The 26372-nt window shown below is 47.5% G+C and overlaps 1 protein-coding gene across 1 annotated transcript in view; it reads left to right on the plus strand.

Annotated features, from left to right (window-relative positions):
• LOC120521267 (sodium/potassium-transporting ATPase subunit alpha-2) overlaps positions 1-25959 on the plus strand; it is a 93692-nt gene extending 67733 nt beyond the window's left edge. The window contains exons 12-18 of the mRNA XM_039743004.1: positions 1922-2111; positions 6321-6496; positions 6641-6777; positions 15460-15610; positions 19291-19459; positions 20810-20964; positions 25813-25959. Coding sequence (XP_039598938.1) covers positions 1922-2111; positions 6321-6496; positions 6641-6777; positions 15460-15610; positions 19291-19459; positions 20810-20964; positions 25813-25944 — 1110 coding nt within the window. The 3' untranslated portion in view covers positions 25945-25959. The remainder of the gene's footprint in view (positions 1-1921; positions 2112-6320; positions 6497-6640; positions 6778-15459; positions 15611-19290; positions 19460-20809; positions 20965-25812) is intronic.
• The last annotated feature ends 413 nt before the right edge of the window (positions 25960-26372 follow it).

The following is a 26372-nucleotide window of genomic DNA, read 5'->3' on the forward strand; positions in this document are numbered from 1 at the left end:
CGGGCGATCGGCACTTCCGTTTCATTTTGATTTGCGATCCAGAAAATTGCCGGCTATCCAGGATCTGAGCTCAAAAAAGACGATTGTGCAGCCGATTAATTGCAGGGTTACACACATTATGTATCATCAGCATAGCAGTGGAAAAAAAAAAGAATCCCATTTCTTGAAAATCACTCGTATAGGATGAAGATAAATCTCTATTTATAAAAGTCAATGTGTGTGCGTGTGTCCCAGCGTCACTTCCGAATGGTTCGAGCGATTTTCATGACACTTGGTACGCATGTTCCTCATTGGTCGACTAAAAATACAGTAGGGTGAAATCAGCCGTAACCCACCCCCTTCTGGTTTAGGGTGGGGGGTGATCTTGTATGCCTGTCATCATCCATTGACACTTGGAACGACCACCAGAGGGCGAACTGGAGGTGACTGCCAGCATTCTGTATGTTTGAGCACCACCACCGCGCCCGCCTGGTGCTTTTGAAATGAAATCGAGTTGGCATCAACTGGATTATATCATACATACCAGACGGCAAGACAAGCACATTAGTGAGTCTTCACTGTTTGTTCATTTATTTTTATCTTTAAACTTGTTTTTTTTTATTATATTTTTCTCAAACAATTAAAAAAAAACACTTTATTTTCATCCTGGGCAACGCTGGGTATTTCACCTAGTAAATAAATAAAACAGGATCCCTGAGGATCACCACATTTAACAGGAGCAGTTCAATAATCCTCTGCTCCCATAAAGAGGCATTCTCCAGAAGAATCAAACAGAAAACATGTGTCTGCTGAATATCTAATTATTATTAGTATTATTATTATTATTATTATTTAACTCTTTTAGGGCGGATGTCGACTTTTGTCGACAGGAGGGGTTGAGGCGCATGTTGACTAAAGTCGACATCCAGGGATAGAGGGCGATAATCAGCTGTTAATGGCGACAAATCTCACTGTCACGTCACAGGCATTCCCTCTGTGCTTGGAGGAATGCTAGACTCGTTGACTCGTCAACTAATCCTAGCGTGTGCGTGAGTTGCGAAATGTAAACAATGGCAAGATGGCATCGACATGTGACAAGGGAGCGAAGTGAGTGCAGAAAAGAAAACACTCGGCAGACAATGTTTTGCGCATTATCGCAGAGTCAGACTCAGATTTTTCAGAATCAGATTTTATTGACGGTGATCAGGAGATCGAGCAAGAGAGTGAGAAGCCGGCATCAGCCGATCGAACACCAGCCGATGCCGCGCTAGCGGATCTGCTGCCAGTTGAGCGCTTCGCTCAGCCGATGCATCTACGGCAAGGTTCGCATGGGATAAATACACAGACATTGATCCGTTGAGAGTCGATCTGGCTACCGGACTTCACAAGACGGCATGGCTTGCTGTTGGACACGACAGATCACCAGCTGCTGTACTTCAGGCTGCTCTCTCCTGATGCTGCTTTTCAGCTACCGTCAGGTGAGATAAACAGGTAGGCAGAGAAATTTTTTCAATCGCGGGCTGCGTTTGCATCGCATTCTCATTTTTCAAAGTGTAAACCCACAACAAAAGACGAGATGAAGCGTGCTGTGGTATTACAAATAGAGATGGGACAGAACTGGTGATAGAACTTCAGGGAGCATTGGTCCAAACGTGCTTTGTCCCCTGGTGGCTTTGGACAGGTTATGCAGCATGGTGATAGGTACAATGTGCTGCTGCAAAGACAGTGCATGCAAGACAGTAACATTTGTCAAAAGTAAATATTTTTTCTTGATTTGATATGCTACACAATCGCTTTGTGTTCTTTTTTAAAAAATGCCAGTTTTTGGAAAAATATTCAGCCCTGGGAGATAAGAAAAAAAAAAAAATTAGCCCTAAAAGAGTTAAGTTGATTCAGACTCTGGGCTTCAGTTCACTAATGCCAAGTCTTACGCTGCCTTTAGCTCTCGATTCACGAGTCCGAAGCCCACCCCAAAGGCCATCTGCTCGTCATGAAAGGAGCTCCCGAGCGCATTCTGGATCGGTGTTCCACCATCTTGTTTCACGGCAAGGAGATTCCCCTGGATGATGAGATGAAGGAGGCATTCCAGAACGCCTATTTGGAACTCGGAGGACTCGGAGAGCGGGTGCTAGGTGGGTATGTACGCTTGTGACAAGGGGGAGGATGTGGAGGTCTGCCTGGTAGTAAGTAAAACTCTGTGGAGCCAAAATAGCTAAGGATTCATCAGGGGTGGGCATAAGGAAGGAAACAACCTTTAAATATGCATTCAGACAGGTGGCGCAAAGAGTCGAGTGCTGCAAGCCATGGAGTGCCCAAAGTTGAAACAAATAAAGGCCGGTCCTCCCCTCGTTCACATTTACTTTCACAATTACTCGCTAAACAGACACTTTCTTCCAAAGCGACTTACAAAAGAGGACAACATCAGCCTGGGAGACTGTTTGGGAACAAGTGTGACAGGACAAGGTGACAAAATTGAAAAACAAAAAAGCCAGCAAGTGACACTTCCTCAGTTAAATAAATTCACCAGACAAGAGGGTCTTCAAAAGCATCTTAAACACTTTGAGGGAATCCATATTTTGAATGGAGGTGGTCACAAGCTAAGAGTCTGGAGTGAGATTTGATGGTGTCACCAGATGCCATCCATCAGCAGACCTCACAGCCTTAGGACCTCACAAGTGTCTCCACATCTATAGTTGCTGACCCCATTGACTATTCTGTAGATGAGCATCAAGGATTTAAACTTTATATCTGCCATTACAGAATGTCATTCTAGTGATTTAAAAAAGAGAAGTCACAGTGCCACCTCGGCTGGTTGAACACCAGACATGCCATTGCATTTCCAATCATCTACAACAGCTTGGTGACACAGGGTGGTTACTCCTGCCAGCCGAGAGCTGCAGTGGTCCAGACTTAAGAGGACCAAAGCCTCGACCAGACGTTCTGCTGCATACTCCATCAGATAGACTCTGATTTTGCAGATGTTGTATCAAGTGAATCTGTAAATCAGAGAGACCATTACAACATGGTCAGAGAAGGACAGCTGGTCACTGATCACCCACCAAGTCGGTTGTGTTAGAGAGAATGAGCCGAGCTGAACAGAAATGGAGTGTTGAATAGATGGATCAGATAACATGGCGGTCCATCTTTGCCAGGTTGAGATGCAAGTGGTGCTTCTTCACCCAGGCTGAGCTACCAGTGAGATCTTCTGAGACGTCTAGCTGATAATTTATGGTCCTCCAGAAGGAATGACAGGTACTGCTGAGTATCATCAGCATTGTACCGATAGGAAAAACCATGGGACTGGATGATAGGGCTTAGTGAGAAGGTAACTAGAGAGAAGAGAAGAGGGCACAGCACCCATCCTTGGGTCACCCCAGTGTTTGCCTGGAGCACGCCTGACATCTCTCCTCGCCACGACACAAAGAGGTAGGACTCAAAGCAACTGGTGGCAGTCCCAGTAATACCAAGGTCAGAAAGGGTCTGATGGTTGACTTGAATTCTAGGAAGAGGAGATGGAAAAATAAGGACAGATGATGTACCACTGGGTCCCGTTGGTTTGACTTTGTGTTGCTCACGGAGTCCCAAATGAGGCACATGACCTGCATTCTGGGGGAGCGTCAGTTACGGCACTACGGCCATGTGGCGCGATTACCCAAGGGTGATCCGAAAAGCAGAACCCTCATTCTTGGTGACCTAAGTGACTGGACCAGGCCAAGGGGACTCCCACATAACACCTGGCTGAGGCAGATAGATGGTGGGACTGCACTGTGTGTCTGCCTAGGAGGTTGCCAACCAGAATCCTGGGCTGTTTCATTGTGTGGTGGGTGCAGCTCCCCAACCTGACCTGACCTGACCTGACCTGATGTGCTGCAGCTCTGTGTGTAATGTGTAATGTGTTCACATCCGTTGAGTCGAGCCGTCTCAGTAGAGTGATTTGGGTCAGTCCAATTAAGGAAGGGACTTAGCTGGAGATCCAGTGTTTTTGATAGAAAGGAGGGAGAGGTGAGAGACAGGCATGTGATGACCTGCTTGAGGAGGATCAAATGTGGGCTTTTTGAGAAGAGAAGAGCTAGGAGTTGATGATTTGTGTAATTGGAGAAACGCGTGAGGGAGAGATGTTGGACCACCAGTAGTGGGATGACAAGAGATGCAGCTGGAATCATCAGATGTGAGAAGGTGAAGAGAGCTGTGGTGTGTTCAGGAGGGAGCAGACTGGCAAGTAGGAGTGATGGGAACTGACTGCTGATGACAGCCTCCTTTCCAGAAAAATAGCAGCAACATCATCAACGGTCAGGGAGGCTGAGGAAGGAAGCAGTAGAAGGTTAAGGAGAGAGGTGACAGCGGAGATGTCTAATGGTCTGATGAGATTTGACTTCCATGCTGAAGTTCATAGAGAGAGAGAGAAGCTGGGAGCTGGGAGCCAAACCCACCACACGATAAACCACCTGGATTTGGACCCGAGACCAGCAGGTGACAACTCAGCACCACACTGGAACAATCTGATGTTTTTTTTTTTACTGCGGCTGGAGTGCCAATCCTGCCACCAACCCCCAAGTTTTCCCAGTAAATCGGAGGACCTGCTTGGAGGGCTGGTTGCAGATTAACGACTTACCCAGGATGGAGAAATTAGAACATTAGGACACTCTGGACAAGAGCAGGCCACTCAGCCCACCAAAGCTCGCCTGTCCTCTCCACTTATTTCTTCCAAAAAACATCAAGTCGAGTTTTGAAAGTCCTTAAGGTCCTCCTGTTTGCCACACTACTTGGTCTCTTATTCCAAGTGTCTGTCGTTCTTTGTGTGAAGAAAAACTTCATCATGTTGGTGTGAAATTTCCCCTTCACAAGTTTACAACTGTGTCCCCGTGTTCTTGATGAACTCATTTTAAAATAACAGTCTCGATCCACTGGACTGATGCCCTTCATTATTTTAAACCCTTCAGTCAGGTCTCCTCTTCGTCTTCTTTTTCTTTAAACTGTAAAGGCTCAGCTCTTTTAATCTTTCCTCATAACTCATCCCCTGTAGCCCTGAATCAGCCTAGTCGCTCTTCTCTGGACCTTCTCTAGTGCTGTTATGTCCTTTTTGTAGTCTGGAGACCAAAACTGCACCCAGACCTCCAGATGAGGCCTCACCAGTGTGTTATAAAGCCTGAGCAGAACCTCCTGTGACTTGTACTGCACACATCAAGGCGCTATATAACCTGACACTCTGTTAGCTTTCATAATGGCTTCTGCACACCGTCTGCCAGTCGACAGCTTAGAGTTTACTACGACTCCTAAATCCTTCTCATAAGGTGGACTTTCAATTTTCAGACCCCCATTGTGTATTCAAACCTCACATTTTCACTTCCTATGTGTAATTCTTTACATTTACTGAAATTAAATTTCATCTGCTGCCACAAATCTGCCCAAGCCTGTTTGCTGTCCAAGTCCTTCTGTGATGATGTAACAGATTTCAAATTATCTGCTAATCCACCTGTCTTGGTATCATCAGCAGACTTCGCCAGTTTGTTCCTTATATTCCTATCCAAATCATTTATAGATATTAAACATAGCAGCGGCCCCTGCACTGCCCCCTACCGGTCACCTTAACATCACCCAATTCTGATGAGGTTCCTCACACCATCACCCTCTACTTCCTGCGTCTGTGCCAATTCTTCACCCATCTACACCCCACACCCTGAACTGCCACTTCTTTTAGTTTGATGCCCACCCTCTCATGTGGCACCTCATCAGATGCTTTCTGAAAGTCCACATCAATAATCTCCTCTGCTCCTCTCTGGTCGTATCCTTTTGTTTCCTCCTCATAGAATCCCAACCTGTTAGTAAAACACGACCTCCCTCTTCTGACCCCACGCTGACTGTCCTGTCCTTGCCATGTGTTGCTCCATCTTTTCCTTAATAATTCCTTCCATTAATTTCCCTGTGATGCACGTTAAGCTTACTGGCCTACAGTTACTCAGATCTGTCCTCTCACCCTTTTTATATAACAGGATGATATTTGCTATTTTCCAGTTTTTCAGAATCTCTCCAGTGCTCAGTGACTTCCTATAAATATGTGTCAGTGGTTTATATCTGCACTTGCTGGCCTCCTTAAGAACTTGAGGGTCAATATGATCTGGTCCTGGTGATTTGTTTGACTTCAGCTGATTTAATCTGAGCAGCTCTTCTCTCTCTACAATCCCTCAGTACCTCCTTAGTAGTCCCTGTTGCTGCTCTGAGGTTATCCACTTGCTCACTTGCACCTCAGAGAGATGTAAGTCTTGATGGTCAATCTTATCTGGTCCTGGTAATTTGCGGTGATGGTGGCTGATCCGACTGTTTGTTGTTCTTGTACTTTGTAGGATTCTGTCATTACATCCTCCCAGCAGACAAATTCCCACGTGGATTCAAGTTTGACACGGATGACGTCAACTTCCCCCTCACCGACCTGTGCTTTGTAGGCCTGATGTCTATGATTGATCCGCCCAGAGCGGCGGTGCCCGATGCCGTCGGCAAGTGTCGGAGTGCCGGGATCAAGGTGCCTTCTTCACATTGGTGTCTCTAGTTCCTGTCCGTTCTCAGTCTGGACGGTGGTGTTCCACCTCACGTACCACTGCAGACACGTTTTGTAGCTCGGTTTCTATAATCTCATCTTGTGGCCTTGTGTTTGCTCCGTCCGCAGGTGATCATGGTGACAGGCGATCATCCAATCACAGCTAAAGCCATTGCTAAAGGGGTGGGGATCATCTCAGAGGGCAACGAGACCGTGGAAGACATCGCCGCCCGCCTGAATATCCCGCTGAGTCAAGTCAACCCAAGGTGAGACCCTTGAGGATCGTTTTCAGTTCGTTTGTCATAGTAATAGTTCAGTTCTCTCCAGTGATTTGCTACTTTTATTATTTCTTATTTTGTCGTCACATTTCTATTTGCTTGGTTTTTTTTTTTTGTTGTTTCAATCCATTGATATGAGCGTCTGTGACCAGGAACAACCTGACCTGCTCTGTCTTAAGTTCTGCCACATTTACTTTCCACTTTTAGAGGCTACCCGCTGTGATGATCCGGCTCTGCTCCACACCGGGAGCCTCTAAATCCCAGAAATGTCGCTGGTCATAGGCCGAGGTGAGCCGGGCAAATGAGGACACACACACACACACACACACACACACAGAGCAAGGGGTAGGTGCCAAAAGGTGTCTAGTGCTTTTATTAAAATCAATCCCAGAAAACAGCAGTGTTCAAATAGGTGCAGCACATCCAATTATTCCATAAATAAATCTCTCTATTATAAAAAAAAAATCTTGGGACGAGACGAGATCTTTTGAAGAGAGACACTTTGACGCCCCGCGAGACGGTCAAGTCACGTCATACTTAACAACCTTTGGAAGCAAGTCCCGTGAGACGGTGACTTTTGTACGTTACACCCCACTTACAGCCATTTTCAAACAAGACCGCGGTCATCTAACCTCTCAGTTGTCGGGATGTTTCTGGCATCATACCCAGCCAGGACCCCTGGAAGGACTGGGAGAGGGACCATACCTCCCCCAGACTACCCTGGTTAGTATGGGGGCCACGGGAACCGAGCTTAGAAGCTCAACCCTATTGAGGCTCATGGCCACCACCAGGGGGGCACCTGGAGGATCCTAGAGCCCTGGAAACCGGAAGTTCATCGGAGGCACCTGGATCACATCCGGGTGGAGATAACAGGGGACCACCTTCCTACGATCAGAGAGCTGGAGTCGGGTGGAAGAAGGCAACGCTCGGGGGTGAGGAGGAAAGGCGGCCCAAGCAGTGAAGGGTGTTTGGTGCTGGACTCGGTCTTTTTTAGAACTGCCAGTGTCCATCTCTTTGTGTCCGGGCTGTCTTCTCACAGCAGACACACTTAAAAGTTTTAGACGTTCTAGATGACACGTCAACGACTGAAGCGAACAAGAAAGAGCAGCGCGTCGAAAAGAGACCCGAAAGCGTTGGAGAGAAAATAAAGCAAAAACGATCAATGTGCAAATTCTGAAAATAGGAAAATGAATAATCAGCCCGAAAAAGACAAAGCAGAACGTCGTAAAGAATTCAAAAACGTTCGCGCGGTACTCATGCAGTGCAGGTTAGAGATAATGCTAGTAGGAAAATTCGAAAGTCTCAAACAAAAGGAGAGCAAACAAATGGAAAACATCAGAAACAGAGATGGAATAGTGTTTGAGGATGTCTGGGGGACGAGAGACTCAAGGACAGCGGCTGTACAGGCTTTTAAACGTTCGAAGCGCCACGTGAGATGAAGATCACGGGGTACAGCAGGAGCAGCATGCCAGCAGTTGATTTAGCAAAGTATTTGTTTCCCATTGTATCACCGCTTAAGAGGGGGTCTCCCTGGGGTGCGTTCAGCCCCCCGATTCACAAAGGCGCGTAATGCTGGTCTGAAACTGACTGCAAATGGGAACCCGCCGACAGTGGAGACGTCCTAACGAGAGGCTTGGCCAACCTTCTGATCCAGGCTTGGGACCCTACTGCCATCTGAGGCCATGGCAGGGCACCACACCGAGCCTCCCTTCTGCAGCCCCCACTGCCACTCCTCGGGGCCTTACGCGGGAGTCCATCTTGAGTAACGGGTCACTCCAGCTACCTAAAGTCACTCGGCCGGAGTGCCCTCTTCAGAAACCACGAGCGTCAGCTCTACGCTCCTCCTCGGGGCTCTTCAGCTGGCTGCCTGTCTCCTCTTCTCTGCACCTCTGCCTCCATTGCTTTTCTTCTCTTCCTTGTCCTTTTTGTCTGTCCCTCCCAGCCATGCAGGTTCCTCTTATATCCACCTGATTGGGTGCAGATGTGACCCTCCAACCACTCTGAGGTGCGAATGTGGCCCCTGACTGATCCATCTGTTTTTGCACCCGAGTACGCGCTCAGCCTGGCACCACGATCGACACTGAGACACATCTGTGCCACCTCTGAGCCTGCACGCTCTTATTTAAAATGCCATGGACCACCTATCACACCGCCTCATTCCCTCCACTATGGTATAGGGTACGGGTAGGCCTATGCCCGCCCACTTTTCTTATTGGCTCACCCTGTTTTGTAGCTTTGCTTTAATTTTTTTTCTCAGGGTCACCACATGCAAACCTCTCCTTTTTTGATAAAAATATCAGTTAATTATAAACTTACATAACAAATTCACCTGTGCTAATGTTAATTTAACTCTTAAAATATCTGGCAGCGCATATCGTAAAAGAAAAGAGACAACAACGATAAAGAGTTGGGATAGCAGCCTGAACTGCAAAGCAAAAAAAAAATAAAAACACACACAGAATAACTGCAGAGACGTCTCTTCAGACGCGAGTTCAGGATAGAACTGAACAAAGATGGCGGAGCGTCCGGTTTTCAGTCCTTCTGGCAGGAAGGGGCGTGTCCAGGTGATGTCACAGGTGTTATAGCCGTCAATCATCCAGTCTGCAAGAGGGAGAAAGGAAAACAGGCGTTAGGACACAGCGCCACCCCTGGAGTGGCAGTAGAAGTGCAGTCCCAAGAGCAGTGGTCCTCAACCTGTGGGGCGGGCCCCCTTGGGGGGTGTGAAGTAACAAAAAGGGGGGCGCGAAGATTTGAAAATATGAAAAACACATCTATTGAAACCAAAACAAATGAACTTAAACTAGATTCTGATACTAGAAAAATAAATAAAAGTTAAGTAGGTATAATAAAGTATGCATCTACATTTCAAAAAAATTAAAACCGTTATGAAAACTCGGGTCGCAAATACGTAAAGGTTGAGAAACGCTGGACTAGAGCCTTTCAGCCGCACGCGTGTGACAGTACGTATGATTAGCAACTGTATGGCGTACGTCTAAAAAACCAGATTTCTAACATAAGAATTACCAGTCACAGCCCCTCAAAACACATTCCGTTAACTGACTGAACTTACTAGCTGAACGATGACTGGACCAGAAAGTCCTGATGACATCCCGTCATCCAGATCCTTCTTAAAGGTTGTCAGCTCCATGCCTCAACAGTTCATTTCATTCCCACCAACTCTTTGAGCTTCCCAAACGCACGTCCCCTTCATTCCCACTGATGTCCTCCAGTATCTGATTTACTTTATGTGGATTTTGAAGACCTCTATGAGGTCCCCATGCAGTCTCCTCCACTCAAGACTGAGCGAGTTTCATTCTCGGCGTCTGTCACAGCTGGACTTGTCCTTAAGTCCTCTGCTCTGCCCACCGTACTCCAGATGCGGAGTTTCATCCACTGCTCCAAACAAATGAAGGGAACACGTCGATCATGACAGCCTAACACCAAGTCACTGAAGCTTCAGGGATGTCAGTCTGTCCAGTTAGGAGGCACAAGTGATTGGGAATCAACGTCACCTGCTTTGGTGCCAATGAAAGTGACAACAGGTGACCTGGAGAGGCAACAGCAAGACACCCCCTTAAAAAGAGAATGGTGGCCACAGACAGTTGCTCTCTCCTTATCCTTCCTGACCGATTCTTCTCTAGCTTTTGTGTTTTGCTGGTGTCCTTGTCACTATTGGTGGCATGAGAACAGCACCCCCACTTGCACAGGTAGTCCGGCTCCTCCAGGATGGCACATCCGTACGTAATGTCACAAGAAGGTCTGCTGCGTCCCCCGGCACAGTCTCAAGAGCATGGCGGAGATACCACGGGGGTCTCCAACTCCAGTCCTGCAGAGCTGCTGTGGCTGCAGGTTTCCATTCTAACCCATTTCTTAATTAGTGACAGATTTTGCCACTTTAACTTAATTTTTTGCCTTCATTTTAATTGACCCTTAATGATTTCTTTTTTCCTTAATTAGCAGCCAAACAATAACGAGACACAAAATGAGCCAACACATGAACAGCAAACTGCGACCATCACACAATATCTGAAAATAAAGAAAGGCGTAATGTTGATTTGCTCAGGTCCTCAAAACATTTTAACAGGTGGCGCTCTTAAAAAAACAAAATCAGCAGTTTTGGAAATGTCTGCCACGGCAGAATGAATGAGCGAGCGCCACGGAATGAAATAACGGGTTTCATTAGCAACGAGCATTGGCTTCAAATTAAGAAACTGAATGGAGTGAAGCTGGTTGGAGTTTGAGGTCCCGGATTAGTTGGTCATCTGTTGGCTCACGTCACATTAAATTTATGTTTAGGTGTCCGCTTAAGGAAAAAAGAATCAATTCAACGGTCAGCGTCTCAAGAAAACGTCAAGTAAAATAAAGGGAAATAGTGAATTAGCAGCAAAAATTGGCCATTAATTAAGAAAAGAGTTGGAATGAAAACCTGCAGCCACAGCAGCTCTCCAGGACTGGAGTTGGAGTCCCCTAAGATACCAGGACATGGACAATTACATGAGGAGAGTTGGACAGGGCCATAGAAGGGTATCAGCCTGGCAGCAGGACTGGCATCAGCTCATTTGTGTGAGGAGGAACAGGAGGAGCACCTCCAGCTGGCTACTGGCGTGTGTGTCTCTGACCAGACTGTCACAAACAGACACCATGAGGGTGGCATGAGGGCCCGACGTGAGACCTGTGCTCACAGCCCATCACTGTGGAGCGTGATTGGCATTCACCAGAGAATACCACACTAGCACTTTGTTCTCTTCACAGATGACAGCAGGTTCACCCTGAGCACGTGTGACAGACATGACAGACTCTGGAGACGTCGGTGATGAAGGTTATGCAGCCAGGAACATCATCCAGCATGACCAGATTGGTGATGGTGTGGCATATCCTCGGGTGGGTCACACAGACCTCCACCCGCAAGGCTACAGTACCCAGACAGATGTTAGAAAGTGGGATGAAATCCTCAGAGATGTTATCAGACTTTAGGCTGGTGCAGTGGGCCCTGAGAGGACAATGCTGGGCCTCATGTGACCAGAGTGTGTAGGCAGTTCCTGGATGACAAAGTCATTGATGCCATTGACTGGCCCGTATGTTCCTCAGACCCGAATCCAATTGAGAACCTCCAGAACGTTACGTGACTGGGCATCCCGACGCCACCAAGTAGCACCACGGAGTGTCCAGGAGCTCACTGAGGCCCTGATCAGGTCCTGGAGGAGATCAATCAAGTCAAGTCAAGTTGGGGAGCAAGCACTGGTACAGAGTGTTGCCGCACCCTCTACACGTTGAAACAGATCGGGATCCCGGTTGGCAACCCCCCCAGGCAGACAGTCCTACCCCCCAGAAATGACCCTCTATCTGCCGCAGCCAGGTGTTACGTGGGCGATCCTTTGGCCTGGTCCAGCCACTCGGGTCCCCAACAATGAGGATCTTACGAGCTGGATAACCCTCGGGGAAACGCGCCACATGGCCGTAGTGCCATAACTGACGCTCCCTCACAATGCAGGCCATGTGCCTCATTTAGGACTCCATGAGCAACACAAAGTCAAACCAGCGGGACCCAAGGATGTCCCACAGGGTAGCTCGATCAACTGAGTCGAACGCTTTGCGAAAATCGACAAAGGCTGCAAGGAAACTCTGCTGATATTCGCGTTTGCGCTCCATGAGAACCCTTAGTGCCAGGATGTGGTCGATGGTAGACTTCTTAGGCATAAAACCAGACTACTCCGGTCTCTCGTATGTGAGCAGGTGATCACGGATCCTATTGAGGAGGACCCTAGCAAGGACCTTACCCGGCACCGAGAGCAGCGTTATCCCCCTGTAGTCACCCCAATCCAGGTGATCACCCTTCCCTTTCCAGATAGGAACGACAAGTCCTGTTTTCCCCTCAGTTGGGATGATGCCAGTCTCCCAAATTGAAGCAAAGATTGCTTGCAATGCCAGGAGGACAGCCTTACCACCAGCCTGGAGAAGTTCACCCTGGACACCACAGATCCCTGCAGCCTTTCCTCCCCTCAGGTGGTTCATCACCTGTGCCATCCTCTCAGTGAGACTTTGGGGTTCACAGCTAATCGGAGGATCAGCCTCAAGGACTGTGGACCAGAGATATCCAACGTGCTAGCAGGAGGATCAGCTTTGAACAACTGCTCAGAGTAGCCAGCCCAGCGGGTCACAACTGCAGTGTCATCCATAAGGACCATCCCATCAGCCGCCCTGACTGCGACTCTCCGAGGAACAGATTCAGACGTGCGTAATGCTTTGATTCCTCTGTAAGGCGATCGATCAGTAAGAGAGATTTGTAATATTATTATCAACCTGTACTGTGTCATTAAATTAGGCTTCATCGAGCCTTAAGAGTTAAGAGTGACAGAGGAGATCAATCAGGACACCATCCGCCATCTCATCAGGAGCAGAGGGGGTCCATACAGGCACGTGGGGGGCCGCACACACCACTGAGTCACATTAGCTAACACCGTCACGCAAGTTGGATCAGCCTGGGATTCCAGTTTTTGGCTCTGATTTTCGGTGAGATGTTGAATGAGCCCCTCGATGGGTCGGTGATTTTGGTTTCCATTTTGTTCTCAATGAATTACACAGTAAAGATTTTCCACTTGAAAGTTTCGTTCATCGAGATCCAATGATCTTTAAGTGTTCCCTTCTTTGTTCTGAGCCATGTAAATAAGCCTCTTGACTTATGTTCCACAGTTTTCAGGACCTAACCTAACATTATATTTGCCTTTTGAGTTGCTCCTGCATCTTTACTCAGACAATGTGAATGTTGTGCCCACATACAGTGAGCCCCTTTGCTGGTCTCTTCCTGCCACTCCCTAGCTCAGTGTCGCCCATCTTGTATTTATAATTGACATTCCTGTCGCTCACGTGTGGCATTTTGCACTTTTCTATACTGAACTCCATTTTCAGGTCCCCCCGAGTTTTGAAGCTTCTCTAAGTCTTCTTGGATTTTTTTTGCTGCCTCTCTCAGTGTTCACTAATGATATCGGCCTCAATGGCATTAATATACACTGCTGAAAAAAATGAAAGGAACCCTTCATAATGCAAGTATAGCATCAAGTCAATGACACTTGCGGGCTGTTGATGTGCTCAGTGAAGTAGCCGAGGGGCTTGTTCATCAGTTTCAGCTGCTTTGGTACACTGGGGGGGGAGGGGGGCAACAATGAGACGACCCCCAAAACAGGAATGAATGGTTTAACAGGTGGAGGGAGGCCACTGACATTTTTCCCTCCTCATCTGTTTTGATTTGTCACTCATTTTGCATTTGGCTAAGGTCAGTGCCACTACTGGTAGCATGAGGCCATACCTGGACCCTACAGAGCTGGTACAGGTAGTCCAACTTCTCCAGGATGGCAGGCACATCAACACGTGCCTGTCATTGCCAGAAGGTTTGCTGTGTCTCCCAGCACAGTCTCAAGGGCATGGAGGAGATTCCAGGAGTTCCTCTAGGATAACTGGACAGGGCCCCTCGTAGAAGGTCCTTAACCCATCAGTAGGACCCACTGGTATCTAAGAGGAACAGGATGGGCACTGCCAGTGTCCTACAGAATGACGTCCAGCAGGCAGGCAGGCAGGCCACTGGTATGAATGTCTCTGACCAAACAATCAGAAACAGACTTCATGAGGGTGGCCTGAGGGCCCGACGTCCTCTAGTGGGCACCGTGGAGCTCAATTGGCATTTGCCATTGAATACCAGAATTGGTAGGTCCACCACTGGCGGGCGCCCTGTGCTTTTCACAGATAACAGTAGGTTCACCCTGAGCACATGTGACAGACATCTGGATAAGCTGTTGAGAACGTTATGCTGCCTGTGACATCGTTCAGCATGACTGGTTTGGTGGTGGGTCAGTGATGGTCAGTCTGGGGAGGCATATCCATGGAGGGACACACAGACCTCTACAGGCTAGACAACGGACCCTCTGACAGACCCTATACTGGTTCCTCCTGGTGCACGACAATGCCCGGCCTCATGTGGGGAGAGGATGAAGGAACTGATACCATTGACTGCCCCCAAGCTCACTTGCCTGACACCTCTGGGTGGGACATTATGTTTTGGTCCATCCAATACCTCAGACTGTCCAGGAGCTCAGTGATGCCCTGGTCCAGATCTGGGAGGAGATCCCCCAGGACACCATCTGTCATCTCTTTAGGACATTGACTGGTGGTGGAGGGGCAACAAATTACTGAGTATGATTTGGAGTTGCTGCAATGAAATTTTGTCCAAATGGACTCGTCAGCCTGCCCACCCCATCATTTTGTTCTCTTTGATTTTCGGGTGTCTCTCTGTCGGTTGATCCTTTTCATTTCCATCCTTTCGTTCCTCACACATCACCATATCAGTCCATAGCGGTAGAGAGAGCCAGCACTGAGATCTGATGTGTTTTCAAAGTGTGCCTTTAATGTTTCTGAGCAGTTTTAATCAGCGACAGTGACAGACAGAGGACGGACCCCCAGGGATGCCACTGATGGTTCATCTTCTCTGCCCTCTTTGATTCCTGCTAGTCTGTGGACCTCAAACCTCAAATCTGCCAGCTCAGTCCTCCTTCTCTTCTCCGTATGGAATCCCACTCTGCTCACGTCACTCGCCTGACCGCCGATTGTGGGCTGCAGCTCTGGGCTCTCGTCGAGTCTTTTCAATAAAAACTCAGTGTCTGTCTGTCTGTCTGTCATTAGGGACGCCAAAGCCTGCGTGGTCCATGGTTCAGACCTGAAGGACATGAGCATCGAGTATCTGGACGACATCCTGCGCAACCACACCGAGATCGTCTTCGCCCGCACGTCACCCCAACAGAAGCTGATCATCGTTGAGGGCTGCCAGAGGCAGGTGAGTTGGTGGTCTCGTATCCCGAGTTCTTTTGGTTCAGCTAAATAAAATTTGAACGTAACCCTCCAGCCTCATTCACTGAGCTCATTCTTTGTGGGCAGCGCCAAGGCGTCATGTCACGGCTTATTTAACAGCTTTAGAAAAATGTGGAAGAAAAGAGATGTGTGTGTGTGTGTGTGTCTGTAATTGTAGAATGACGCCCCCTTGTGGCTGCCTGTGTCTGTTTAACTCACACACCTTTGCTGCTTATTCCCCAGTTTCAATTGACAGATACTTGTGTGTTACAAGGTGTGCCCAAATGAAGGCCCCCATTTCCTAAGGTCATTGTTCGAGGTGGAGGTAGTGGGGTGGCTGGGGGTCCTTTGATAGGCGACCTCTTATAGTTTTCAGTCGGCCACATGTCTTGGTCCGGTGCCCACAGCTGCTTTTGCTGTCAAAGTGTTCTTCAAAAACAACGAATCCATCATCACAATGCAACGCGCCTTCCGGACGCACTTCAGCATTCCTCCTAACGGTGACATTAAGTCAAGTCAAGTTGGAGAGCAGGCACTGGTGCATCACCTCACTGCACCCACCACACATCGAAACAACTCGGGATCCCGGTTTTCAACCCCCCCCAGGCCGACACACGGTCCAGTCCCACCCTCCAGAAATGACCCTCTATCTGCCTCAGCCTGGTGTTATGTGGGCGACCCCTTGGCCTGGTCCAGCCACTCGGGTCCCCAACAATGAGGATCTTACGAGCTGATCACCCTCAGGTAATGGTGCCACATGGCCGTAGTGCCGTAACTCACAATGCAGGTCATGTGCCTCATTCGGGACTCCGACTCCGAGCAACACAAAGTCAAACCGGCGGCACCCAAGGATTCTCTGAAGAGACACAAATGAAGGAGTTCAGTCTTCATCTCAGGTCACTGGACCGCGTTCATGTCTCACAACCATATAGCAAAACAGGACTCTAAAGACTTGGACCAGAGATATCAGGAGCGCCACACACCCCTTTAAAGTAACCTCATGACCCCCCAGTGCTCTCCCAATCCATCTACTGACTTCATAGGAAGAGTCACATGAATGTCACTGCCGAGGTCAGTAAACTTATCAATGACGAGGTCGACACTCTCTCCACAAACAGACACACTGCTGATGGCCGTGCCTAAGAGGTCATTAAAGGCCTGGTTCTTTGGTGTTTATCAGGACCCTCACAAGCCCAGACACTCAGACCCCTCACTCAGTCTCTCGAGCCCCCATCAGAGTCTCCATTGACTCCGTGAAGATCACAGCATCATCAGCAAAGTCAAGATCCATGAATCTCTCTTCACCAACAGCTGCCCCCAGCCGCTGGACCCCACGACAGCATTGATCAGAGTAAGAGCAGAACACACCGCTGACGGACCCCAGAATCAACTCGGAAAAACTCAGAGGTCCTGCATCCACTCTGCACAGCACTCACAGTCCCAGTGGACAGGCCGGCCAGGATGTCCAGCAACCCTCAGGATGTCTCACAGGGCCACAGCTCGATCAACTCTGTGAAAATCGACAAAGGCTGCAAAGAAACTCTGCCGATATTCACGTTTGCGCTCCATGAGAAACCTCAGTGCCAGGATGCGGTCGATGGTCGACTTCATAGGTGTAAAACCAGACTGTTCCGGTTGCCCAAGAGGTCTACCATCGACGGTGACGTCTCAAATCGGAAAAAAACAATTCTAAATGTAGAGAGACGGGTCCAACATCGAACAGGAAATCTCCAGGCCGTCCTCGGACTGTATGAACAAACGCCTGAAAACATCCAAGCTGTAAGGGCGTCCATTTTGCCGTCTCCTAGACGTTCAGGGCGCTTTAGCCTTTGGCATTTCCAACACGTCTTTTGCACGAGGACCTTCATTTCCATCCAAACAAAATGGCGGCAGTGCAGGAACTCACTCAGAGAGACTGGGAGAGGCGTAGAGAGTTGAGCGCCAACATTCAGCAAACCGTTCATCGAGATGCCATCGTCATGTGACGTCAGCCACGAGGTGCATTTCCATTTGAATGGTGGTGTAAATAAGCAAAACTTTGGCTCTCGGGCTAAAACGGACCCTGGTGAACTTCATCAGAGACCCCCGCACGGTGAGCACACGGGTTACAGTTTGGGGCGCCGTTGCAGAATTTGGTGTCGTGGGAGGATGGGGGAGCAATGGTCACCGTCACTTCACAACGTGACATTGAAATGCTAGAGAACTGGAAGAAGGGGATGTGCTGGATGGCGGGCGTCGGCAGCTCACACGAACTGCACGGCGATCCACGCACGTTTTGCCAGTACAAATGCCAGTACGTGACACGGTGGGCAGTCGTCCATATTGAAGTACACACCAATCAGCCACAGTCCCCCTCATGCTGACCCATCAAGTCATGGACTCCACTTGACCTCTCAAGGTGTCTGGTGGTCTCTGCGCGAAGATCCTTTAAGTCCTGCGAGTTGTGATGTGGGACCTCCATGGATCAGAATTGGTTTTTTTCCAGCACATCCCACGGACACTCGGATCAGACTGAGGCTTGTGGAATTTGGAGACCAAATCATCACCTTCCACTCTTTGTGACGTTCCTCAAATCATTCCTGAGCAATTCTTTCAGGGTGGCAGGGCGCGTCATCCTGCTGAAAGAGGCCTTTGAGTTTTTAGGTGGGTGGTTCAAAATAACACATGCCAGGACCCAAGGCGTCCTAGCAGAACGTGGTCCAGAGTGTCACCCTGACTTCCTTCCATGGTGCATCCTGCTGCCATCTCTTTCCCAGGTAAACGACACACACACACCTGGCCGGCTATGAGATCTACAAGAAGTGATTCATTTGACCAGGCCACCTTCTTCCATTGCTCCGTGGTCCAGTTGTGATGCTCACTGCCCATTTGTAGGCACTCTGACTGGTATGAGGCTACGCAGCCATCTGTAATGCCCTGTGTGTCCTGATGTCTTTCTCTCATGGCCATCATGAAGTTCTTCAGCCATTTGTGCTCCAGTAGCTCTTCTGTGGATTCGACCTACATGGACTAGCCTTCACTCCTCACGCACATCAGTGACCCTTGGGCGTCCATGATCGTGCTGCTGGTTCACCACTTTTAGCAGTCTACTGGCACCACAACACGACCTACCTGCCATTTTGGAGATGCTGTGACCTAGTCATCTGGTCTTGTCAGAGTCGTTCAGATCCGTACGCTTGTCCATTTCTCCTTCTTCCACCCCATTACTTCAAGACCGGACTGTTCACCTGCTGACTGATATAAGCCACCCCTGCGTAGGTGCCACACTGACAAGATCATCCATGCTACCCACTTCACCAGTCAGGAGTTTGAATGTGGCAGCTTACCTTTGTACACTGAAGATGAACATCACTACGAGGGTCCCAACAGAATCTTTTCCAAAGTTGCACAGCTCCAAAATGTATTTGAAAGAAAATGTACGGAGAGTCCTAAATGTGAAAATAGATGAGGAGGCGTTTTATTGCAGCAAGTCTTTCAGTAAATCCATACTGGCATCCATGTGGGCAGCTTCAGAGCTCCATTCTGTAGAAGACATGACTTGTACTAAATGGACAGCCATTCTTGTTTCAGATTTCAGCCGACAGCCAGTGGCTATTTTTAATAAAACTCGGAGCACTTTTTCCTGAACCGTTCCATCAGTTATTTCTGTGATCTTCTTCTCCTCAGGGTGCCATTGTGGCTGTGACTGGTGATGGTGTTAACGATTCTCCAGCCTTGAAGAAGGCCGACATCGGGGTGGCCATGGGCATCGCTGGATCTGACGTTTCCAAGCAGGCTGCCGACATGATCCTGCTGGACGACAACTTTGCCTCCATCGTGACTGGAGTGGAGGAAGGTAAGTGCCGGAAAGTCTTTATGGATTCCACGCCAAACCCTTCGTTTTTCATGTCAGCCTGAGGTCTCAGCGGGCAGGCGGCTTTATCTTCTGTGAATAAAACTCACGGTTTTTGGACAGAAATGCAACGTGAATTCATTGAGGACACGTTTCCTTAAATCTCACTTTGGTCAACGCAGACTTGACATACCATAGACAGTATTGTGAAAAAGTTTGTGCCCCCCCTTTTTATTTTTTGTTAAATATGTGGATATTAGAAACAGTTGTAGTAATAAAATATATTGCGTGTGTCATTCCAACAGATGGTGCATCACGAACATTAACACTGCTTCTGCAGCATATAAGAGACACATGCATTGCATTTGTCATTCTAATAAGTATTGCATCACAAACATTTGTAGTAACAAAATGAATTGCATTTTACATTCCAACAGATGGTGCATCACAGATATTAACACTTCTTTTGCAGCATATAAAAGGGCAAGTGCATTACATTTGTCATTCCAACACTGACTTGATGTTTTCTTGGAGGAAACAAGTGGATAGGACTGGTGAGCTTTGTTGGGCTGAATGGCCTGTTCTCGTCTAGATTGTTCTAATGTTCTAATGTTCTAACAGATGACACATCACAGACATGTGTAGTATCAAAATACATTGAATTTGTCATTCCAACCGATGGTGCATCGCCAATACTAATACTTCTTTTACAGCATATAACAGAGCCATGTGTGTTACATTTTTCATTCCAACAAATGGCGCATCACAAACATTTGTAAATTCACTGCATTTGTCATTCCAACAGATGGTGCATCACAGATATTAACACTTCTTTTGCAGCATATAACAGGGCAAGTGCATTACGCTTGTCATTCCAACACTGACTTGATGTTTTCTTGGAGGAAACAAGTGGATAGGACTGGCGAGCTTTGTTGGGCTGAATGGCTTGTTCTCATCTGGATTGTTCTAATGTTCTAACAGATGACACATCACAGACATGTGTAGTATCAAAATACATTGAATTTGTCATTCCAACCGATGGTGCATCGCCAATACTAATACTTCATTTACAGCATACAACAGAGACATGTGGGTTACATTTTTCATTCCAACAGGTGGTCCATCCAAACATTTGTAGTAAATCATTTCTGACAAACGTTTGTGATGCACCATCTGTTGGAATGACAAATGCAATGCATTTGATTTTTGCATGCATTACAAAATACTTTCCAATAGATGTTGCCCTGCAAATGCTAATGCGGAGGGCTGCGTCGATTTCTCAGATTTCCACCCATCCTAGCCGAGTATCACAGCTCGTCTGATAACGATGCTCTTATCCTTTTGTGTGTGCAGGTCGACTGATCTTTGACAACCTGAAGAAATCCATCGCTTACACTCTGACGAGTAACATCCCGGAGATCACGCCCTTCCTGCTCTTCATTATTGCCAACATCCCGCTGCCTCTCGGGACTGTCACCATCCTGTGTATTGACTTGGGTACGGATATGGTGAGTGTGCGTCACTTCAGCGCTAGCTTGTGTGACTTTAGGGACTCTTGGGTGATCGTTAGGAAAACCGAGGCCATGCACCCAAAGTCATAACGCAGCAGTCTCACTCTTAGTGCACTCTTTTGTTAACTTTTACAATTTTTTTTTTAATCTGAATCATTTTGAAAGCTCGGCTACCATAAAGATTTTAACCTTCAGCAGTCCCACCCATCACACCCAAGAATGCTTGGAATTGTCCCACTGGGGATCAGACACTCAGACACGGGCGCTCGCCATCCCAGATGACTTGACAAATACAAGATCTAAATGGCTGAGCAGAACAAGACCCCCTGTAGCCCACCTGGCTTCTACGAAGTCTGTCTTGAAGTGAAGCCTAAGCAGCTCCCATCCCACCCCAACACCTTTCTCCTTAATGGGCTGCTGTGTCTCATCCCCAGCTTGGGGTCAAACTGCAGCCCTTGGGCTTACAGTCCTGCTGAATGACTTGACACATGCAGAAGAAGCTCAATAGATCCAAATTAGGAGGGAAGATGAAAGTGGACCAGGAAATGAAGCTGCCAAAAAAAAAAATGGTTGAGAAACACGAAAAATTACTCCTTCAAACTAAAAATCGAGAGACAAAACGAATAATCAAAAAATGAAAGCTAAACATCTTGGGTACCATTGGGTTGAGTTGAAGCAACTCGAGGATTTTTTGTGAAGATAATTTATGGACGGTGTGATCAGTTTGGGTGCAAAGACGATTGTTTCATTCACAAAGACCACACACAGGCTTCTCCCCTTTAACTCCGTCCTCCTCCTCACTCAGCGCCGACTCCCCATGTGAATGATGGTGGCGCCAGGAGTAGTTCTGGTGTCTGCTCTCAGGTGGGAGCTCTGAAACGTAAGGACCGCTTCTTCCTGTAGCTCCCCCTGGTGGTCCTCATGGGACCCAGCAAAAGCAGTCTGACTGGACTGCAACTCCCAGCATGCCCTGTGGCCATACATACAGGCAGACACACTGGCCCAGGAATGAAGCAACCCAAGATGTCGGGGAAGTATGCACACTTGTGGGGTCTTGAGGGGAGGCCAGTCAAGAGACTTGGCAAAGGCGTAAGTTGAGAACGAGGTGAAGGTCTGTGCCCGCATTTATCGAGTGTTTCAGAATTACTCGTAGGAATTGCACTCGATGTCACTCCAGGAGAAGAATTTGTCCCACCTTAGTGTAGGACATGGCGAGCAGTTATGAAGATAGATACTCAGGGAGTCCTCTGAAAAGAATGAAGAATGAAAATGAATGACATCACAATTTTACCAGAACCTTTGCTGTAGTGTGCTGGGTGCAGTAACAGGCTGTATCAGTGCATGCTCCACAAAGACAATAGTAATTATAATAATGATATTCATAAAGTGCACTATTGACCAGTGGGGGGTGCCATCGAGCCCCAACCCCTTTAACACACCAACAACAACACACGTTTCAGTTCAAATAGCGATTTCTTTTACCCGACCTCTGTACACAGACTGCACAAATACAATTCCACTTTCTCCACCTCTCTTCCCTGTTCCCCCCTCCAGACGAGTGCTGCCCACTGCCACCCGACCTCTTCTGGAGGACATCAATTGGCTCCTTGTATGCCAGGCCTGGGAACAAATCTGCTGTAATAACACAACCAGCCGGAGGTACTTCAGGGCCAGATGGAGGCTTAGATAGATAGACAACAACAACGTTTACTTCTATAGCACATTTCATACACACAGTAGCTCAAAGTGCTTTACATCATAAAGAAAAGAAAAATAAAAGACAGAATAAGAAAATAAAATAAGTCAACGTTAATTAACATAGAATAAGAGTAAGGTCCAATGGCCAAGTGGGACAGAAAAAAAAAAAAACAATAGATATGAAAGGCACTATATAATAGATAGATAGATAGATGTGAAAGGCACTATATAATAGATAGATAGATGGGAAAGGCACTATATAATAGATAGATAGATAGATAGATATGAAAGGCACTATATAATAGATAGATGTGAAAGGCACTATATGATAGATAGATAGATGTGAAAGGCACTATATAATAGATAGATAGATAGATAGATAGATATGAAAGGCACTATATAATAGATAGATAGATAGATAGATAGATAGATAGATAGATAGATAGATAGATAGATAGATAGATAGATGCTTTATTAGTCCCAAGGGGAAATTCACATACTCCAGCAGCAGCAAACTAATAAAAAAACAACATTAAGTTAAAGATTAATAAAATAGGAATGATTTGACCCTGCAGCACCCCCTGGTGGCACTGATGGACCACTGCAGGGCAGTGCCACTGGACTGCAACTCCCAGCCTGCCCCACGGGCATCCGAGTGGGCACCATAGTCCAGTAAGACTGCCAATTTTTGTGTCAGGGAGCAAATGGTCCGTGTAATTCGTCTCCCCTTATCCTTCCAATAAAATTGGCCTGCCAGCTGGGCAAGGGTTCTTGAATCATCCTGGCCGGAATGCCATGTGTCCATTATACCAACCTTATTATGCCTTACTACTTTGAGTAACACTGGAATGAACACTAAAGTGGAAAGACAGAGACACACACACTGAACGAGAGTGAAGGCTGACAACGGGTACGTTTATTTAACAATGGACGCTCCAGAGATTAGTCCTGCCTTGTGCATTATGCTTGCTGGGATAGGCGCCAGCTCCCATGTGACCTGGCTCAGAATAAATCGGGATTAGAAATCGATGGATGGGTGATCCACAGCCTCACTTCCAGACACATGCCCTTCCCGCTGTTATACCAACAGAAAGCACCCCGTGAAGTCACCGCTTTACTGAAACCCACCACGGCTACTCTTGCATCATTTCTGAAGTGGCGTTGACTCTTCCAGTGTCCCCAATTGTCTTCCACTAGGCCATGCCATTGTCATCTCCATCTCCATCTCCATGATCCCCTCAACGTTCCCGACAACGTAATGGGAATGTTTCAGGGTTTGTGGATGGCAGAGCTCAGTGTACCTTTGTGACATTTCACTGTCAATCACATATGAAGCCCCGCCCATCTTTTAGGGTAATAGGCTGACTACTTGAGTGCAGTTTGTTCCCATGACTACCTGTGTGTCGATAGCGTGATATCATCATGTGCTAATCCACACTTGGGGGCAACGGTCTTTATATGTGTGTCGATTGGCACGAGTGCAGTTCGCTTTACCATGGGGCTGTGGTCAATGTGTAAATCGGCGAAATGACCTCACATATCCTACGTTTGGTGCAAAATTTGAGAAATGCTTGTCTCTGACATCCACAAATCAAAAGCTGCATCTTACGTGTGATGTCACACTTTCATTTCAGCTGAAAGCGCATGGCGTCTCTGCGTGTCACGTACCAGATATGTGACGCATGTGACTCTGTTTGTCAAATCGACATCTTTGTGTACAAATCTGTTGCTGTCTGGCATTTCTAAAACATTCAGCCTCTCTCAGGATGCGCCTGCTGCCCTCTGCCTGAATGCCATCTTGTGGCATCTCCTAGAGAATTACGACAGTCACTTAAATCCGAGTCGTTTCTTAACTTGCGAAAATTGAGAAATGATTTTCACACCAAGTCCTGAGTGTAGGACTGAAATTGCGTCTCTCTCTCTGAGATTTTCGAGCCGGTTACGACTGGTTTTCCACTCTGAGATGTTTGATAAATACGGGAATAGAACTGGAACGAAGCCCAACCATAACCTCGTTTTCTTTCGATCCACCGAGGGATGCTGAACCTGCTCGTTGACGCCATCTTTACATCCTAAAGTTCTCAGATTTCTGTGATCTTGGCAATTGCAATCACGTGTTGGTGACCCCAAATAGCACCATTCAAATTGGCGTTGTGGTCAAAATAAAAGTTATAATGGAATTTTAGTCTACATGTTAGAAAAAGGAGGGAAGGGAAAGCCCGCAGACCCCACACCTACCCTATCCCTAAATAAATTATTAACCAAGGGTAAGTTTAGAACGCGTCCATAAACCGGGACAATCGGAGTTGCTGCACCGCCATCTTTCACGGTGATCACGCAGTGACAGCGGAAGCCGTTACTGCACCCAACATGGCTACGCACGCTAAAATCGAGAATAAAACGGGACGGTTTGTGATGAAATTTAAAATGAGAACGTGGGCAACAATGACGTCACTGTCATGAACATCAAATCAATCGACCATAACACAAAGTTCAATAATGAAGAATAATGTGCAAAATGAATTCGAATCGACAAATTACACAAAAAAAAAAAATTAACGTGGCGAAATCAGAAAAACGTTACGTGAACTAAAGCGTTCTAATGCATGATGGGAACGGCAGTGGAAATCAGTCAAGGGCAGACTTCACGCAGACGTTAGAAACGTTTTCTGTAAAATCAGTTGCCAAGCAGGTACTTTGGGGGGCTTTTCGAATCTCAACGTGATATTTTGCAGAAGTTACAAGTCTGGCTACATCATCCATTTTTTCCTTATGTTCTCAAATTGTTGAGTTAAAGATCTTTTCCAACCTTCACAGGCCCCTGTGTGAGCCGACTACGCTACCCCTGCTGATAACTACTCCTCTACGCCACTTTTATTGACCAAAGTCATCCCACCGCTGACACCAACGTAACTCAGAGCAGCGCCACCCTTACACGTCTGTGGCTGCTTGACTCTGATCAGGGGTTGAACCCAAGTCCTCGTACTCCTAGCCCGGCTCTGACCGGCTGAGCCAAAGTCTACCTTCCGTAATCCCAGATGGCAAACGTCACTCTTATAGATGGAGTCAGCGTAACGGGCCTACGTCTCCACCACTGCTGTGATTTTACTGCCAGCACATTAACTGATTGATCTGTTTGAACCCAAGGTGCCTGCCATTTCACTTGCCTATGAAGCGGCCGAGAGTGACATCATGAAACGACAGCCCCGCAATCCCAAAACGGACAAACTGGTGAACGAGCGCCTCATCAGCATGGCATACGGTCAGATCGGTAAGTGACACAAACACGAAGGCTCCGAACAGAACACCTTGGGTTGTCTACTCGGCTTGCCGTAAGGGAATCTTATTAATGCTGGTGACTCAGGGGTCACAACATGTGACGATGGGCAGGAGCAGACAGTTGAATTCTGGGCCAGTGTGGGTCGAAATGACATCCTGAAGACAAAGGAGCACTCAAAGGTAGTCGGGGAAAACATGAATTAGGCACACAAATAGAGAGATAAGTCGCACAAAACTGACCGGCCAGGTAAAGAGAACAACACGTGGGGAGACCACCAGGAGACCTACAGGGTGGAGAAGAGCAAAGTGAAACGTGTCAGGAACTGATGGAGTTCCTGCTAAGCAACACCTACTTGTAACTCCTGCCCTTCTCCACTTCTATTGCTAAAGGACATCCCACCGCTGACACCAACACAACCCCGAGATGA

The sequence above is a fragment of the Polypterus senegalus genome, unplaced genomic scaffold, assembly GCF_016835505.1.
Source record: "Polypterus senegalus isolate Bchr_013 unplaced genomic scaffold, ASM1683550v1 scaffold_3255, whole genome shotgun sequence".
Classification (NCBI taxonomy): Eukaryota; Metazoa; Chordata; class Cladistia; order Polypteriformes; family Polypteridae; genus Polypterus; species Polypterus senegalus.